We start from the raw sequence: 19,592 nt of genomic DNA, 5'->3' as shown, positions 1-19,592 counted from the left end.
ACCAGCAGCTCACAATCCTGCATTGAGACTGTTATGTTGAGCAGCTCAGACACAAACTGAGGAATAGCTGTCAGTGTACCCTGTGTCTTTTATTTTGCATATTCTGCTGCCTACAGTGTCATCTAGTGGTAAAATTTTCATTAAATTGTTTTTGTTTCTATAATGCTTCCACCTTCTTCACTAATATTCTGTTCAAATTTGGCATCATTCTGAGTAGTTGTTGTTTTTATTTATAGCATTTTGAAATTGGAACTCCAATATTATAATCCCCCTGTTCATTAATTATTGTTAAGTTGCTTTTCACATCCACATTTGTTTTTGACGCCACCACTGACACATGTTAATTGTATTGAATAAATATTTATTTGATTTAGGTTATAATCCTCTGATTTCAACAACATTATTAATCCTGTGGGAGTTACCCAGTCATTTTATTTATTTACATATACTATCTGCCCTTACTTAAAAGGTTTAAGGATAAATTATGTAACAAACATATGGCCTTTGGTGGACTCTGATACCATTAATGAGTCAAGTCAGCAAGTTAGGTCATGCATTGCCCACACTCATAGCGACCAATAAAATTGCCATTGTGGTTGTAAATTGGGTTTCTCAATCAGTCTTGATCCTTGTGATTTTTTTACTGAGAATTTTAGTTTTGACACTGGTTGCATGATTAAAAGAATAATCGAAACCTGTTGTAGAACATGCAGTTACTATGGGGACTTAAGAACTGTATGTAGTCCAGAATCAGCAACATGGTATGCAGTCGTGAACAAAGTAGTGTGGGTCTAACAGAGGCAGAAAAGGTGAACAGTGGCCTGCCCAGTCACCTAGGTATGAACACCACACCACTCCACATCCTGGGAGCAGCCTACTAGTAGTTGCTTCACATTGTGACACAGTGGCTAGTGGCAACTACACGTTGCACAGCAAGGAGCAGAGATAGCCTGCTGTCACCAATAAGGCACTGGGCACATAAATTGCATTGCTCCATGGCAGTCCATAGCATTATGTTGCAGCAGCTGACAGGAGCTGCAAGCTGCATTGTCAGTAGAGCAGATAGCAGAGATAGGCAGTGTCACGTCAGAGTATATCCACATGGTACCCAGCACATAATTTGTGTGGCTCCACATCTAGAGTGATTCACAAGGGCCAGATTTGCACAACAGCATGATGCGGCTGTAGGCAACAGTTTCATGTGGCTGGTGACATGTACATGTCATGGACAGCAGCTTTGCATCACAGTGGTAGCAGACAGTGACAGTGTTTCACACTGGACTGCCAAGAGCAGAAGCAGCATATGATTGATGAGAAATCGAGATAAGACAGGCAACAGTTGATGCATACAATTTGTTTTTTTCTGACCATCAGCTGTGGCTGATGCTGTTAAGTAATTGTGTTTCTGAGGTGTAGCAAGTGACTGAGGCAGCCTTAAAATGCAAACAGTACATATGAAAAGTCAGTGGATGATAGGACTATATAGTTGTTAATTTTAAACACAGTAAATGGGTTAAAGAAGGAACTGGAAAAAATTTGTCTAGAATGAAATCTTTCTGTGGCAGTAACTTCGGGGAGATGACGTCAAACATTAGGGGAATTGAAATCAGAACTACATGATAAAATAAATGTAGTCGGTGAGAAATTTAATCAGTTGAAGGATATGTTCAAAGGAATTAAAGATGAAATTGGGGAAAATGTTAAAGTGGTAGAGGGAATCAAGAATAAAGTGGATTAAGTAGAAATGGCAGTTGTAACAAACGTGGGAGCTATGGAAAGTGATCTTGGGGAATTGAATTGAGGTTGTCGTCGTCGTCGTCATCGTCTTCAGTCCTGAGACTGGTTTGATGCAGCTCTCCATGCTACTCTATCCTGTGCAAGCTTCTTCATCTCCCAGTACCTGCTGCAACATACATCCTTCTGAATCTGCTTAGTGTATTCATCTCTTGGTCTCCCTCTACGATTTTTACCCTCCACACTGCCCTCCAATACAAAATTGGTCATCCCTTGATGCCTCAGAACATGTCCTACGAACCGATCCCTTCTTCTGGTCAAGTTGTGCCACAAACTTCTCTCCTCCCCAATCCTATTCAATACTTCCTCATTAGTTATGTGATCTACCCATCTAATCTTCAGCATTCTTCTGTAGCACCACATTTCGAAAGCTTCTATTCTCTTCTTGTCCAAACTATTTATCGTCCATGTTTCACTTCCATACATAGCTACAGTCCATATAAATACTTCCAGAAACGACTTCCCGACACTTCAATCTATACTCGATGTTAACAAATTTCTCTTCTTCAGAAACGCTTTCTTTGCCATTGCCAGTCAACATTTTATATCGTCTCTACTTCGACCATCGTCAGTTATTTTGCTCCCCAAATAGCAAAACTCCTTTACTGCTTTAAGTGTCTCATTTCCTAATCTAATACCCTCAGCAGCACCCGACTTAATTCGACTACATTCCATTATCCTCGTTTTACTTTTGTTGATCTTCATCTTATATCCTCCTTTCAAGACACTATCCATTCCATTCAGCTGCTCTTCCAAGTCCTTTGCTGTCTCTGACAGAATTACGATGTCATCGGCAAACCTCAAAGTTTTTATTTCTTCTCCATGGATTTTAATACCTACTCCGAATTTGTTTCCTTTACTGCTTGCTCAATATACAGATTGAATAACAACGGGGACAGTTACAAACCTGTCTCACTCCCTTCCCAACCACTGCTTCCCTTTCATGTCCCTCGACTCTTATAACTGCCATCTGGTTTCTGTACAAATTGTAAATAGCCTTTCGCTCCCTGTATTTTACCCCTGCCACCTTTAGAATTTGAAAGAGAGTATTCCAGTCAACATTGTCAAAAGCTTTCTCTAAGTCTACGAATGCTAGAAACGTAGGTTGCCTTTCCTTAATCTTTCTTCTAAGATAAGTCGTAAGGTCAGTATTGCCTCACGTGTTCCACCATTTCTACGGAATCCAAGCTGATCTTCCCCAAGGTCAGTTTCTAGTAGCTTTTCCATTCATCTGTAAAGAATTCATGTTAGTATTTTGCAGCTGTGGCTTATTAAACTGATTGTTCGGTAATTTTCACATCTGTCAACACCTGCTTTCTTTGGGATTGGAATTATTATATTCTTCTTGAAGCCTGCGGGTATTTTGCCTGTTTCATTCATCTTGTTCACCAGATGGTAGAGTTTTGTCAGGACTGGCTCTCCCAAGGCCGTCAGTAGTTCTAATGGAATGTTGTCTACTCCCGGGGCCTTGTTTCGACTCAGGTGTTTCAGTGCTCTGTCAAACTCTTCACACAGTATCGTATCTCCCATTTCATTTTCATCTACCTCCTCTTCTATTTCCATAATATTGTCCTCAAGTACAACACCCTTGTATAGACCCTCTATATACTCCTTCCACCTTTCTGCTTTCCCTTCTTTGCTTAGAATGGGTTTCCATCTGAGCTCTTGATGTTCATACAAGTGGTTCTCTCATCTCCATAGGTCTCTTTAATTTTCCTGTAGGCAGTATGTATCTTACCCCTAGTGAGATAAGCCTCTGCAACCTCTAGCCATCCCTACTTAGCCATTTTGCACTACCTGTCAATCTCATTTTTGAGATGTTTGTATTCCTTTTTGCCTGCTTCATTTACTGCATTTTTATATTTTCTCCTTTCATCAATTACATTCAATATTTCTTCAGTTACCCAAGGATTTCTACTACCCCTCATCTTTTTACCTACTTGATTATCTGCTGCCTTCACTACTTCATCCCTCAAGGCTACCCATTCTTCTTCTACTGTATTTCTTTCCCTCATTCCTGTCAATTGTTCCCTTACACTCTCCCTGAAACTCTGTACAACCTCTGGTTCTTTCAGTTTATCCAGGTCATATCTCCCTAAGTTCCCTCCTTTTTGCAGTTTCTTCAGTTTTAATCTACAGGTCATAACCAATAGATTGTGGTCAGAGTCCACATCTGCCCCTGGAAATGTCTTACAATTTAAAACCTGCTTCCTAAATCTCTGTCTTACCATTATATAATCTATCTGATACCTTTTAGTATCTCCAGGGTTCTTCCATGTATACAACCTTCTTTCATGATTCTTAAACCAAGTATTATCTATGATTAAGTTGTGCTCTGTGCAAAATTCTACCAGGCGGGTTCCTCTTTCATTTCTTAGCCCCAATCCATATTCGCCTACTACGTTTCCTTCTCTCCCTTTTCCTACTGCCTAATTGCAGTCACCCATGACTATTAAATTTTCATCACCCTTTACTATCTGAATAATTTCTTTTATTTGATCATACATTTCTTCAATTTCTTCATCATCTGCAGAGCTAGTTAGCATATAAACTTGTTTTACTGTAGTAGGTGTGTGCTTCGTATCTATCTTGGCCACAATAATGCGTTCACTATGCTGCTTGTAGTAGCTTACGCGCATTCGTATTTTCCTATTCATTATTAAACCTACTCCTGCATTACCCCTATTTGATTTTGTGTTTATAACCCTGTAGTCACCTGACCAAAAGTCTTGTTCATAAATGTAAGAAGTAATAGTTGAAAGCAAATGCAGCATTAAATTCAGTTATTGTGTGCATATCAGAGGATAATAGAAGCACAAGAACCAATCATGAGAATATTGAAGAGCAGATAAATAATTTCAAAGAAACAATAAATAACATTGCTGGATGAGTAGGTTTACCAGTGGGGGCATCCCATGGGGCAGGGGCTGTGGGCTAAACTGGTGAAAATAAACAGTGTGATGTGGATTTCTTGAGAGCAAGTAAAGTTAATTTTCTTGCTGGTATGAGTGATGTTGCCAAGGTTAAATTTGTAAAGAGACAGAAAAAGGAGCTCAGACATATGCTGATCACCATGCAGAGCATTCCAAATTATAAAGCCTTTTAAGCTATGCTTTTAAATAAATACTGAGGGCAAGCCATTCAACTCAGATTACAGAATGATTTCTTAAATGAGCTGTGTCACAAGAGTGGAAAGAAAAGAAAAAAAAGAATTTTGAGAGAGAGAGAACTAAATTGATTCGTTTGGACAGGCCATTGAAGGGACTGACAAGCTTATACCTTGAAAAGGAGACTTCCAGAGTCATTGCAGTGTGAACTTATCCACACTACTCCTGATGCTGTGGAGGAATGCCCAAATTTTATTGAAAAGATGGATAGGGCTCTCTTGTAGGCCTAAGATAGTAGGACATAAGGAGAACCATAACAACAGAAAACAACCATAAGAGTGGTGGTGGTTGTGATGATAGTAATAATAAAAGGGCCCACTGAAAAGTAATACCTCAGAATTATTAATTAGAAAACTCTTAAAGCTTTTTGAATAAAAACAAATGTTATTAACACTCCACATCTTTATTCTTTATGTTTATACCTCTGTAGCCCTCTGTGAGTCTGAATTGTAGTGAGTAATATTGAGTTTGTAATGTACTTATGTCAGTGTATGAGAAACAGTGTGCTGTAATTGAGTTTTGAATTCCAAGAGTTCATCCACAATTGGAGCACAGTCACATTCAGCATGACAATGCCATACCATGCGTGACTGCAACATCTGCAGCTATACAGCATCTTGTCTTCACTGTAATCAATTATCCTACAGTCAATTCTGAGTCAGCCCCATCAGATTATCATCTGTTTCCAAAACTTAAAAGAACACCATTGAGGACTTTGCTTCGATAGTGATGAAGTGGTGCAAGCAGAGGTGAGGTGGTGGCTCCATCAACAAAGTCAAACATTCTACACTGACGGTATCAAAAAACTAGTCTCCCTTCAGTAAAAATGTATTCTTCACCAGGATAACTATGTTCAGAAATAAGTGTGTTGTCATAAAGATATAGAATATTAATAACATTTATTTTGTTTAAAAAGCATGAAGAGTTTTCACATAAAAAGTTCAGAGGCATTACTTTCCAGCACATCTTCAATAATAATAATAATAATAATAATAATAATAATATTTGTTGCTGTTGTTACTCGTCATTGATGGAAACTATTTTTCTTCTAAATGTTTTGTGGTGCCCAGTTTTACTAAGAAGATTACTTTGTGGATGGCTTTCTTGCAGATTGTTAAGAATAAGATTTTAGATTTTGATGCTGGAGGATATAAGAAAACAATGATTGTAAATGGAATTAACAAGGAGTAAATAAAAGCACACTTGTAGAGAAAAAGTCAAGGAAATGACATGTTCAGTGGAGCAGATAAAAAAATAAATAAGATGAAAGGCAACATTTGTCTGAAGAACAGAGATCAGAGCTATTTTAACTGTTGCACAAACATCAGAAATCGTGTTCTGGTAAACCTACGCAGGTGACTAACTTTGAGTTACTGAGCGATAACCCATGATGTAATAAAAGTAAAAGATTTTTCTGTTGTTGTGGCAAACAAGGAAACAGTCAGGGCCAGAATTCAAAAGATGTTGCATTGGAAATAATAGAGCTAGGCAGGAGTCAGTGTCACATTCCAGTGGTAATTTTTTAAAAAGAAAAATGGATCAGTGAGGATTTTATTGAATACTAGAATAAAACAAACTGGTGTAAGAGATGCATTGGCTACGTTATTGATGAGTGTGTGTGTTGCCCACAGTTCGACTTCCTGTACAGAAGCTGTCCGTGCCTTTTGGAACCATATTGTTTGACTAATTATGGTTAAAACAAGGAGTGTGGTTTGAAAATGGGTGTGTCAACATGAAACCAGTAACTCCTTCAGAAAAGATTGTATATCCATGAAACTTACAGGGACAAAATAAAAAAAAGTTAACAAATTTCTTTGTCACCATAAATATTTATGGACTTTACCTGCTTGCTCTGTATAGGAAAGGAATACTGTGTGTTGTGAATAGTGCCATAATCAAAAGGTAATAAAAGCAGTACCACTCATGTTTGTCTTGTTTGTCCATTCACAGCGAGCAGAGTGCAGTCTCTTTATGAAGTTGACAACATAATGTCACAAAGACACTACTTGGACCAGGTTTTGCTGGGTAGAATACTAGTCTGCCTGGAAGCAGACTAGACACTACTGAAGTCTCAGTATCTTTGGATGTGCCAGCAAGTGTCATTTCAAGGCTTTGGCAACAGTCTCGAGACACCGGAGAAGTTTGTCGTAGGACTGTACAAGGTCGATGACCAATAACTGGTCTTAACTGTCCAATGAAATCGGAGTACACATGCAGGAGAATTGGCTGCAGAGTGTGCAGCTGCCTCAGTAGTTGCTGTTTCCTGACAAACTGCGTATCAGAGGCTCAGAATGGCAACACTGTTTGCCATATGTCCATCCTGCTCAATGCTGGACAGTTTTGGGCCTGAGTATTGTGGAGTTGGCAGCATCAAAATTGGGCAATGAGTGAATGGAGGAATTTACTATTCACTGATGAATCCTGCTCCAGTTTGCAAAATGATTCTTGTCACACGTTAGTCTGAACAGAGCATGGTAGCTGATACAACCGAAGGAACATATGGGAAAAAGACTGGTTTGGTGTTGATGGTGTGAGGAGGCATGTTAAATGGCCATAAATAGCTGTGTGTCTTTGTTGGTGGTCAAAGGAATACTGTAAACGCTCAGAGATACAGAGGTAAGGCACTGGTACCACATGTTAGCAGTTTCAGAGGTGTGTTTTGTCCAGACTTCCTCTTTATGGATGATAGGGAGGCACATGGCAACTCATCAGCCTCCACCAAGGACACTTCCAGACTTGCGAATCATTCTTGCTGAGGAATGGGTTCAACTACCAAGATAGCTCTTGAACCATGTCAAAGAGAGCATGCCACACAGTTATGCAGCATGTGTGGCTGTTAGGAGTAACCATATCCCCTCTTAACAGCTTCTTTTGTTGCAGAAGAGATTTCTCAATTGTGTTGTTGTCTCACAAATTTGTATCTTAGCTATCAGAACTTTCCTAACGTTGTGTTTTGGACACTGCTGTTTGCCAAATGTCTTGTGATTAAGCTGTAGGTTGTTAAGTAATCCTTCGGACATCCTGAAGGCAGTATGTCCTCTTTTTTGTGATTATGCTTAACTTTTTGGACACATACTTCTTCTGATGGCTCCATTTTGTGGTGTCCTCATTAAATACCCAAAGAACAAAATACATTTCCTGGTATTTTTTAGCTATGCATTTTGTGATATTATTCTTTCTTTCTTTCTTGAGTAGTCTGTCTATTTTGCTGTATTAGTTGTTTTGAAATCAGTATCATTTGCATGTGCTATTTATTTATTTGTTTATTTATTTGTTACTATTTTTGTTTTAATTTTGTGGCTGTTACATCGCACCTTCTATTGCTTGTATTCATGGTGATATCTATCATGGTTTAATCTGTTATTTCTTACAAGTTTTGGTTGAGAGTTATAATTTATTTCTCTTCAGTATTTAAATTTCTTTACACTGATAGAACTTTTTAAGCTTATTGTGATGCCAATTTTCTGTACTATTTTCTATAGTGATTTAACTTGTTGTGTTTCCTGAATGTTTTGGTAGAGCAAAGTCGTCAACAAATATCAAGTGATTTAAAGTTATGTTGAATTTGGATTTTCCAATTTTACTATTCTGTGCATTAACCCTCTTATTAAGTAGTGCAACACACAATAAAACACTATTCCAACAAATAATAGAACACCAGAGGTGAAGAACAGTCTCAAACTTAAACCTGTTTTTATGAGGCAAGGGCCAGCAAATCCTACTCTGAACTTATATTCACATTTTTCCAAAATTTCTTGAGATTTGAAATATTGAAGATTTGTGGAAACAATCATCAATCTTCTATAATCTACAATGGTAAATCGAAGAGGCTCATTTGATAGGCTGTAATGTGCCGTGGCTAACTTTAAAAGCGATGATAAAGTGATGATTTGCTGTGCACGGCTTCTCCAGGGTCTGAAGCCTTCCAGTTATTAACTTACATCTTCTCCTGTTGTTTAAACCTATTATATAAAATTCTGTAGAAAATCTTTTATGTGTAGTACCTCCGTAGTTATGTGGAACACTCTTATCTCCTTTTTGTGTGGAATGGGTGGATTAAAGTCATAGTCCAATGTTAAAGGAATTTTCCTGTTATCCAAATTGTTTATGGTGCCATGTGGTTTCCAGCACCTTGAGAGTTGCTTCCAGAATTTGGGCTGGTGGCATAAATTTTTTGATAAGGTAATTTTGAAAAGTTTCTGGGTTCTTCACAGTTCAAAATTTTCTTGAACACTTCTGCCGTGATTTTGGCACTTTCATTATTGCTGTGCACAATTATTCTTCCTTACTTTTTGGCACCAATGAAGGGGATTTGTAGTTTTTTGTTGTCTTCCAGAGATTTTGAAATAGCTTTTGGAATTGCACAAATTAAGTATTCTGTTTTACAGAAACACAGTGACTGATTTCTAGATCTGAGGTAGAATATATAGTGAAAAAGCCTTAGGAAAAGGTTTTGTGGTTGATTCCTTCTGTTCAGCGGATCACAGCATTCTGATATTGTCTCGTGATTTGTTTGATATTTTTGGTGATTTTTTTCTGATATTTTTAAGATTGATTGACATTTTCTATTATTTTGCAGAATTCAAATTTTAACCATGTCTGCTGTCTTTGTTCATGAAATTTGTCACATTTTGAAGTTCATCAGCCATCTCTGAGGTTTTAAGGGGGCAAAATTTTCAGCAGTTGTTAGGAAATTCAGTTTTTCTAAATTGTTTGTTAATTTTATGGTTTAGGTTATTTCTTGATAATTGTCATTTCTGATTAATTGGTGAGAGTTGTAAGTCTTGTTTTCTTCATTAGTATTCTATTTCTTCATCCATAGAAGTGTGAATTTGATTTTGCTTTAGACTATATCTATTCCTTTTAGCACTTGGTTTTAGGTCTGTCTGGCCTTCATGTGGAGTATGTAGACTGTATGGCCATTCCTATTGATATGTTAGCATAGAACTAATTTCCCAGTTATGTCCCAGTTTTTTTTTTTTTTATTTTATTTGTTTTTATCTTCGTAGTTGGGCACGGAAGTCCACTGATGATATCTTAATATCATTTTTATTTATGTGGGTTATTGTGCACTTGAGGAGATCACAAAAGTTTTCCCTCATCTTTCCTGGTATTCAATAAGGATAGACGTTGAAGTAATGAATTAAAATTTGTCCAGGGCTGGGACGTGAATCTGGGTTTCCTGTTTACTAGACAGATGTCCTATCCACTACACCATCCTGGCATTGTACCTAACATAGCTGCACAGACTGCCCTATCCCAGTGGCCTCCCCAACACAAACTTCAATTCACAACTGTTTCCAGGGGTCTCGGATATTGCAATATAATTACATCAGATCTATAGATGATCTACACCTGAGGTACATGCAAGATTTCCCCATTATGTGCAAAACAAGGGTACTATTCCAATATTGGAGAGCCTTGGCAAGGCTGATAATATAAAAAGGGGAAAATCAAGATTGTGTTGAGGAGGGCTTTGGACTAGGGTATTCTGTGCAGCGGTGTTAGCCACAGTGCCCAAGGTGGTGGTGTGGATAGCACATCTGCTTAGTAAGCAGATGATGTGGTTTAAAGTCCTGGCCTTGGCTCAAATTGTAATTCATTACTTCAGCTTTTACTCTTATTGAAGATAGAGCTGAGACTCAGCATGTCTCCAGGAAAATATAATTACATGAAATCAATAGATTTCCTGCTGTTATAAAATTTTTCTCTTTGGTATGTACATTGGCCCATATGATGATATAGATTTTGTTTATTGTTTCTTAAGTTAAATTTGCAATGCTTGGTGAGATGGCTTGAGTATTGATTATACAATGTGCTATTTTTAAATTTACTATGAAATCCATTTCAAATCGGGGGAATTTTTTGTGACCTGTTGAGGTTTTCTATACACACACACACACACACACACACACACACACCCTTACCAGAGTGTGCATGCACACATACAGGCACATCTCTCCCGTGTACCTCAATGAGTATTGTTATTACAAATGATTCTGATCTATACTTGAAAATCAGGTGCCACCAAAAATGTAATACTTATGTTATAGATGTGTCTCTGAACTGGTTGTAAAGGGTGTTTTGTAGAATTTACCACTTCCAAAATTGCAAATTTTCAAATTTATTCTAAATTTATTTACCAGGACACTAGTGAATGAAGGTTTCCTGTAAAGTTTTTGGTTACTGCTATATGGGCCTGACACATCAACATGATTGAAGAGTTTGATTTGCTGTATGACCAACATCTGTAATTTATATTTAGTGTATTTACACTTAAGATATAGGTTTAGGTAAGCAATAAAAGAATGTTTATAGCTAGTGCCTTTCTATCTGGCACATCCAATTCGTCTTTAATTCCATATTTCACCTTTCTTAGGCATCACAGTTCCAGAGAATATGTATTGTCCTATTAATTGTACATTCAGCTGTATCTAAAGATTTTACTGTTCTCTTCTTATTGTGAAAACCATAGTTTCATAAGAAATCGTTTTGCCTTAACAGCTGATGGCTGTGGAGCAACAGGTTCCAATGACTTCTGGAGGGAACTTTAGTCTTGGAGGAGGCTCACTGTGGAGAAGTTCTGGTGAAGCAAGAGAGGAAAAAATACAAAAATTAGGTGCTTCTATACCACAACTTATCAAGCAAGTAGAGGTAAGTTAATAGATATCTGAATGATCTTTTAAACTAAATAAAGATCTTTCCTCAAGTTGGTTTGTATATTTTTATTTATAAACAGTGCATGAATTTTCACTCTGAGTGTGAATTGTTTTGAAATATTGTAGAAAACTGAAACAGTGTGTAGGACTAATTTCGGAACCTTGCCTTTCACAGGCAATGCTGCTTCTGACAGTTATACAAGCACAGCAGATGACCAGCCCTAACACTTCTACCAGTATCTTTCTACTGTCTTCCTGCCAGTACCTCTCTGCTAGCTTTCGTACTTCACAGGAGTTGCCTTGCGTACCTTGTAGAACTCCTTCAGGAGTGCTAGTCCTGAAAGGTATGCAGGAGAACTTTGGAAGTAGTTTTGTGAGTAGGAAAGAGATACTGAGAGAAATGAAGCTGTGATGGGGGATCACGAGTTGTGCTTGGATAGCTCAGGTGGTGTGAGCAATGTTATTGATTTGAGTCTTGGTCTGTAACACAGTTTTCATGTGGCAGGAAGTTTCATAGTCCTCTTGGAGGTTGAAACATTTTTTTGTACAGTAGAAAGAAGTTCTGTTCAATAGTACGATACCCACAAATGGTGGGTGTTATGGATAGGCAGTGGTGGCTACTTAAAAACAGTCTGATGTAGTTGTTTTGTTCTAGTGTAAATTGATAGTCTTGTAATGAAACAAAGCATATATAGGTATGGTGATTCTCTGGGCTTAGCAGAACTTGGTAATCTACCTGGCAGACTGTAAAATGTAAGACACACAAACAGATATATACGTGTAACACTAAAAGTAAGAACAACTTGTTTGTAAATGAAAGATATGTCTGACTAAAACAACAAATGTGTGTTATTAATACTATTAACTTATATTGGTAAAGGAATCATTAATATTCATGTCTTTTTTTGTATTAAATATGAGGGGAAGCTGAAATGTAATGCCTCCAAATTTTTTATGTGAAAACCCATAAAACTTTTTAAACAAAACAAATGTTATTGACATTCTACATCTCTGTTCTTCATGTCTACATATTTGCAGCCCTCCACCACTAGAAGCATCTGAATTATAGCATGTAACAAAGTAGTGTTAAACATAACTGCATTGGTGCATGAGAAACAGTCTGCTGTAATAGAGTTTAGACTTCTAAGAGTTCATCTGCACTCGAGTGCTGTGACATATGCAACAATCCATTTCCTTTGGTTCACTGTCACTAATCACCATCCCTACAGTCCCAAATTGGCCCCATGTGATTTTCATCAGTTTCCAAAACTTTAAGACCACTTTTGAGGATTCACTTTGAAAGCGGCGAAGTGGTGGAAGCAGAGCGGAGGTTGTGGGTCCATCAACAAAGCCAAAGCCAAAAGTATGTGGGTCTGTCAAAAAAGGCAGACAACCTGCATTGACGATATCAACAAACTGGTCTCTCATTGGGAGAAATGTGCTCATTGCCAGTGTGACTGCATTGAGAAATAAATATGTAGACATGAAGAATGAGGATGCAGAATGTCAATAATGTTTGTTTGTTGAAATATCTTTAAGAATTGTCAAATAAAGAATTTGGAGACATTACTTTTCAGTATGCCTTCATCATTTTAGTTTAACTGAAGAGAATTTGCTAACCAATTAAAATACCTACACTGTTTAGGAAAATCAAGACAAAGTTGAATGTGCAAATGAAGATCTGAGAGCTGATTTGGAGCGTTGGAACAACGAGAAAAAAGAAGATCTGAAGAAAATATTTCTTGCACTTGCAAATCAGCAGATTAAATATTATGAGCAGGTATTAATAGATTTTTTTCAAGTTGATTTATGACTTCATTTCTTCAGGAGCCTGAAAGTTAGAGTGAACATGTAACTTTTTTTTTATTATTTAACTCTTTCAAGAACAAGTGTCTTTGTGCATATCAGTTAAGTCTGTGTGAATTATTGTGTGTGAAATAGTTCCCTTTGGTTACAGTTATGATATTTAAGACTTAACAGATCTACTAACGTTTGGCTATAGCAAAGTGTGACTGTTAATATCTTCATAAATGTGTGTAATTTATTTGCATTTTCTATTTTCTATCCATGGCTGATGGACATGGCCGTTGTATGTTTTACTTGTTGTTATGGATTTTTCTTGAGTTTGCTATAAACAGTGGTTGATGTTCACTCATTATTGCAAGTTTGTTACGTTCTGACAATATGTGCAGTGTTCCTGAATGTAACATAACTTCAAAACATTTAAGAATTGAAATGCTTAATTATTCCTTACACAACGTCAATAACAATATCCTGTTGTTGTTGTTGTGGTCTTCAGCCCAGAGACTGGTTTGATGCAGCTGTCCATGCTACTACATCCTGTACATGCTTCATCATCTCCCAGTACCTACTGCAACCTACATCCTTCTGAATTTGCTTAGTATTCATCTCTTGGTCTCACTCTACGATTTTTACCCTCCACAATGCCCCCCCGCCCCCCCCCCCCCCCCAATACTAAATTGGGGATCCCTTGATGCCTCAGAACATGTCCTACCAATCGATTTCTTCTTCTAATCAAGTTGTGCCACAAATTTCTCTTCTTCCCAATTCTCTTCAATACCCCCTCATTAGTTATGTGATCTACCAATCTAATCTTCAGCATTCTTCTGTAGCACCACATTTTGAAAGCTTCTATTCTCTTCTTGTCCAAACTATTTATCGTCCATGTTTCACTTCCATACATAGCTACAGTCCATATAAATACTTCCAGAAACGACTTCCTGACACTTCAATCTATACTCGATGTTAACAAATTTCTCTTCTTCTGAAACGCTTTCTTTGCCATTGCCAGTCAACATTTTATATCGTCTCTACTTCGACCGTTGTCAGTTATTTTGCTCCCCAAATAGCAAAACTCCTTTACTGCTTTAAGTGTCTCATTTCCTAATCTAATACCCTCAGCAGCACCCGACTTAATTCGACTACATTCCATTATCCTCGTTTTACTTTTGTTGATCTTCATCTTATATCCTCCTTTCAAGACATTGTCCATTCCGTTCAGCTGCTCTTCCAGGTCCCTTGGTGTCTCTGACAGAATTACAATGTCATTGCCAAACCTCAAAGTTTTTATTTCTTCTCCATGGATTTTAATACCTACTCCGAATTTGTTTCCTTTACTGCTTGCTCAATATACAGATTGAATAACATCGGGGACAGTTACAACCCTGTCTCACTCCCTTCCCAACCACTGCTTTCCTTTCATGTCCCTCGACTCTTATAACTGCCATCTGGTTTCTGTACAAATTGTAAATAGCCTTTCGCTCCCTGTATTTTACCCCTATAACTGCCATCTGGTTTCTGTACAAATTGTAAATAGCTCCTCTCTCCCTGTATTTTATTCCTGCCACGTTCAGAATTTGAAAGAGAGTATTCCAGTCAACATTGTCAAAAGCTTTCTCTAAGTCTACGAATGCTAGAAACGTAGGTTTGCCTTTCCTTAATCTTTCTTCTAAGATAAGTCGTAGGGTCAGTATTGCCTAATGTGTTCCAACATTTCTACAGAATCCAAACTGATCTTCCCCGAGTTCGACTTCTACCAGTTTTTCCATTCGTCTATAAAGAATTTGTGTTAGTATTTTGCAGCCGTGACTTTTTAAACTGATAGTTCTGTAATTTTCACATCTGTCAACACCTGCTTTCTTTGGGATTGGAATTATTGTATTCGCCTTGAAGTCTGAGGGTATTTCGTCTCTCTCGTACATCTTGCTCACCAGATGGTAGAGTTTTGTCAAGACTGGCTCTCCCAAGGCCGTCAGTAGTTCTAATGGAATGTTGTCTACTCCCGGGGCCTTGTTTCGACTCAGGTCTTTCAGTGCTCTGTCAAACTCTTCACGTAGTATCATATCTCCGATTTCATTTTCATCTACCTCCTCTTCCATTTCCATAATATTGTCCTCGAGAACATCGCCCCTGTATAGACCCTCTATATACTCCTTCCACCTTTCTGCTTTCCCTTATTTCCTTAGAACTGGGTTTCCATCTGAGCTCTTGATATTCATGCAAGTGGTTCTCTTTTCTCCAAAGGTCTCTTTAATTTTCCTGTAGGCAGTATCTATCTACCCCTCATGAGATAAGCCTCTACATCCTTACATTTGTCCTCTAGCCATCTGCTGAGCCATTCTGCACTTCCTGTCGATCTCATTTTTGAGACAGTTGTATTCCTTTTTGCCTGCTTTGTTTACTGCAATTTTATATTTTCTCCTTTCGCCAATTAAATTTAATATATCTTCTGTTACCCAAGGATTTCTACTAGCCTTCGTCTTTTTACCTACTTGATTATCTGCTGCCTTCACTATTTCATCCCTCAAAGCTACCCATACTTCTTCTACTGCATTTCTTTTCCCCATTCCTGTCAATTGTTCCCTTATGCTCTCCCTGAAACTCTGTACAACCTCTGGTTCTTTCAGTTTATCCAGGTCCCAGCTCCTTAAATCCCACCTCTTTGTAGTTTCTTCAGTTTTAATCTACAGTTCATAACCAATAGATTGTGGTCAGAGTCCGCATCTGCCCGTGGAAATGTCTTACAGTTTAAAATCTGATTCCTAAATCTCTGTCTTACCATTACATAATCTATTTGAAACCTTCCACTATCTCCAGGGTTCTTCCATGTATACAACCTTCTTTCATGACTCTTGAACCAAGTGTTAGCTATGATTAAATTATGCTCTGCGCAAAATGCTACTAGGCAGCTTCCTCTTTCATTTCTTACACCCAATCCATATTTACTTATATTTCCTTCTCATCCTTTCGCTACTATCGAATTCCAGTCATCCATGACTATTAAATTTTCGTCTCCCTTCACTATCTGTATCATTTATTTTATCTCGTCATACATTTCATCAATCTCTTCATCTCCATAGCTAGTTGGCACCTAAACTTGTACTACTGTGGTAGGCATGGGCTTTGTGTCTATCTTGGCCACAATAATGCATTCACTATGTTGTTGGCAGTAGCTTACCCACACTCCTATCTTTTTATTCATTATTAAACCTACTCCTGCATTACCCCTATTTAATTTTGTATTTATAACGCTGTATTAACCTGACCAGAAGTCTTGTTTCTCCTGCCACCGAACTTCACTAATTCCCACTGTATCTAACATTAACCTATCCATTTCCCTACTTAAATTTTCTAACCTACATGTCCGTTTAAGGGATCTGACATTCCACGCTCTGATCCGCAGAACGTCAGCTTCCTTTCTCCTAATGACGACGACGTCGTGAGTAGTCCCCTCCCAGGGATCCGAATGGGGGACTACTTTACCTCCGGAATATTTTACCCAAGAGGACGCCATCATCATTTAACCTTACAGTAAAGCTGCATGCCCTCAGGAAAAATTAGGGCTGTAGTTTCCCCTTGCTTTCAGCCGTTCGCAGTACCAGCACAGGAAGGCCATTTTGGTTAGTGTTACAAGGCCAGATCAGTCAATCATCCAGACTGTTTCCCCGGCAACTACTGAAAAGGGTGCTGCTACTCTTCAGGAACCATACGTTTGTCTTGCCTCTCAACAGATACTTCTCCGTTGTGGTTGCTCCTATGGTACGGCTATCTGCCTCCCCACCAATGGCAAAGTTCATGGTTCATTGGGGGGAGGAAACCTATAAAACATAAAATTGCTGAACATTTGGCCATATTTCCATATTCAGTTGACTCCTGATTGTTGTAAAAAGGGGAGGAGACTCACACTAAGTATAAATTCATGTTGACTGCATGGCCTTAATCAGAAAAATAATTAGCTCTGCTCATGAAACCCTGTTTAATTACTTAAGGCCCCCTCAAGGTTTGACTTCCGTATTTTTTTCTTAATTTTGCACAGTGTGTAACCCACACACGGAGTGCAAAGATCTTGTGCACCCCTTATTGTTATGAATTTATGCATGCAGCTGACAACTGATGCACGAGCTGAAAACTCCCCATGCATGCTGCCTGTACCAAACGCATGCAGAATATTCACTGCAAAGTTGATACCCATACTTAGAATCTTGCAACAAGTTGTAAAATCCTTGTGTGCAGCAGCCACATGAGTTTCCTACAAAAATAGATATGTGCTATCCCAGTAACATTCTGTCTTTAACATATTACCTTGTAATAGTTATTTCTTTGATTAGCTACATAAATCATGTTTCATTTTACAAAATCTTCATATAGTGTTACGCAGCCAAATAGTGTTATGTGAAACATACAACATGGCTCATCATAAGTGCAGATTTGGCATATTTAACACCAACCTTGCATTATATTTTTCTGAGTGGGAAGTAATCAAACAATGGAAACTCCAGGCAGGAATATCAACAATATAGGGAAAGACAGATTGCTACTTACCATATAGAAGACACTTCAAGTTGTTGACAGGCACAATTAAGACACTTAAATAAAGCTTTTGGCCACAGTCATCATAAGTAAAAGACACACACACACACACACACACACACACACACACACACAAGTGCCAACTCCAGTGTCTCTCGTACGAGATGCTGGAATTGGTGGTCGTGTGTACGTGAGGTGTGCTTGCATGTGTGTGCACCTCTTTACTGATGAAGGGTGTGGCTGAAAGCATTATGTAAGTGTATTTTAACTGTGCCTGTCTGCAACTCGACATGTCTTTTTTACAGTAAGTAGCAATCTGTCAGTAGAAAGTGATAATTACAAATATTATTAAAGATATTTTTTTTCTCATGACTTGGGAGATGCAAATGAACCATGACTTCGATGTTTGTTTGAAGTGGGTTTGATGTTGTTGAAACATTTTTCTGCACATTAGTTGTTGGCATTCATTTTCTCCCAAAATGATTTTTTAAAAGATCACCTAGAAAATACACATCACAAACAAATTGTTTTATAGGACCTACAATATCTGAGTGCATATATATGTGAATACATAGGGAACATGTGACTGAGCAATTATGAAGTTGGTGCACTTTTTGCGTGCATATAACTTCTTTAGAAACACCAAAAAGTCCTAGAAACATAAGCTTTCTAATTACAATAACTTTTTAATTATGCTTTCAGTTATAACAAAAGAATACATTTTAGGAAACTAGAATTTTAAATCTTCATAATGAAAGTTTTTGTTTTTTAAATAAATTTTGAATTTGCTATTGAAAACTCCAGTTTTTGTGGGTTTCTTTACTCCATAATTTTCAATAAGTTTCACCTAATAACATGTTTTTCACTGAAGCTAATTCTTATTTCAATTGGCTAACAAATAAATGCTTTTCAATAGTAAATTTCAGTCCAAAACATTCTTAAATTTTAAATTTCTACAATTTAGGAAATTTGTGCATTACTCATTTACTGCTCAACAGATTGTATAGGACTAAACCAAAATGTGAAACAAACTATTAAATAAATGTATGTCTTTGTTTGTAAGGAACTCTTCCGAGGAGATGACAAACTACCTCTTGTGACTGTGTGCATGCATGGGTGTGGGTGTTTTTGTGTGTGTGTGGGGGGGGGGGGGGGGGGTGAGGCAGGGCGGAGGGGTTGTGAGTGTGCGTATGTGTGCATGTGCGCTCGCATGCACATTCTTCACTTCTACATTTCACTTGTTCACTTGTCCTACAGCCATGACACTGGCCAAAAGAAAGGGGTAATGGTGGGTGCTTGGGAAGCTATACTGGATGCAGTGTGCCTGAACACTGAGCTAGTTTTTTGGAAGTATGGCTCATATTGCAAATGTGATCAGCCAAGTGGTGGTGGTGGTGGTGGTGGTGGTGGTGGTGGTGGTGGTGGTGGTGGTGGCTTCTGTTGTTGTTTTTATTCATCCGTTTTATTTGTCCATGGATGACATTTACAAGGGTACTGGACATGTCATGGTATCACAAAGTTTGACTAGGATAGGACCTACTTACTGTAGGAACAATCCCAGAATTTGCTTAAAATGATAGAAGAAAGTCATAGGAAACTTAAATCACTACATGTGGATGGAGGTCAGATTCTCCAGCCTTCC

At 38.0% G+C, this 19,592-nt stretch overlaps 1 protein-coding gene across 1 annotated transcript in view; it reads left to right on the top strand.

The window, feature by feature from the left end:
* Positions 1 to 19,592, top strand: part of LOC126309736 (sorting nexin-7-like) — a 138,229-nt gene that overhangs the window by 96,927 nt on the left and 21,710 nt on the right. Inside the window, exons 8-9 of the mRNA XM_049992096.1 lie at positions 11,466 to 11,615; positions 13,266 to 13,400. Of these exons, the coding sequence (XP_049848053.1) occupies positions 11,466 to 11,615; positions 13,266 to 13,400 (285 nt within the window). The remainder of the gene's footprint in view (positions 1 to 11,465; positions 11,616 to 13,265; positions 13,401 to 19,592) is intronic.

The sequence above is a fragment of the Schistocerca gregaria genome, unplaced genomic scaffold, assembly GCF_023897955.1.
Source record: "Schistocerca gregaria isolate iqSchGreg1 unplaced genomic scaffold, iqSchGreg1.2 ptg000379l, whole genome shotgun sequence".
NCBI classification, from domain to species: domain Eukaryota; kingdom Metazoa; phylum Arthropoda; class Insecta; order Orthoptera; family Acrididae; genus Schistocerca; species Schistocerca gregaria.
Note: the sequence above shows the minus strand (reverse complement) of the source record. Positions and strands in the feature narration are given on the sequence as shown.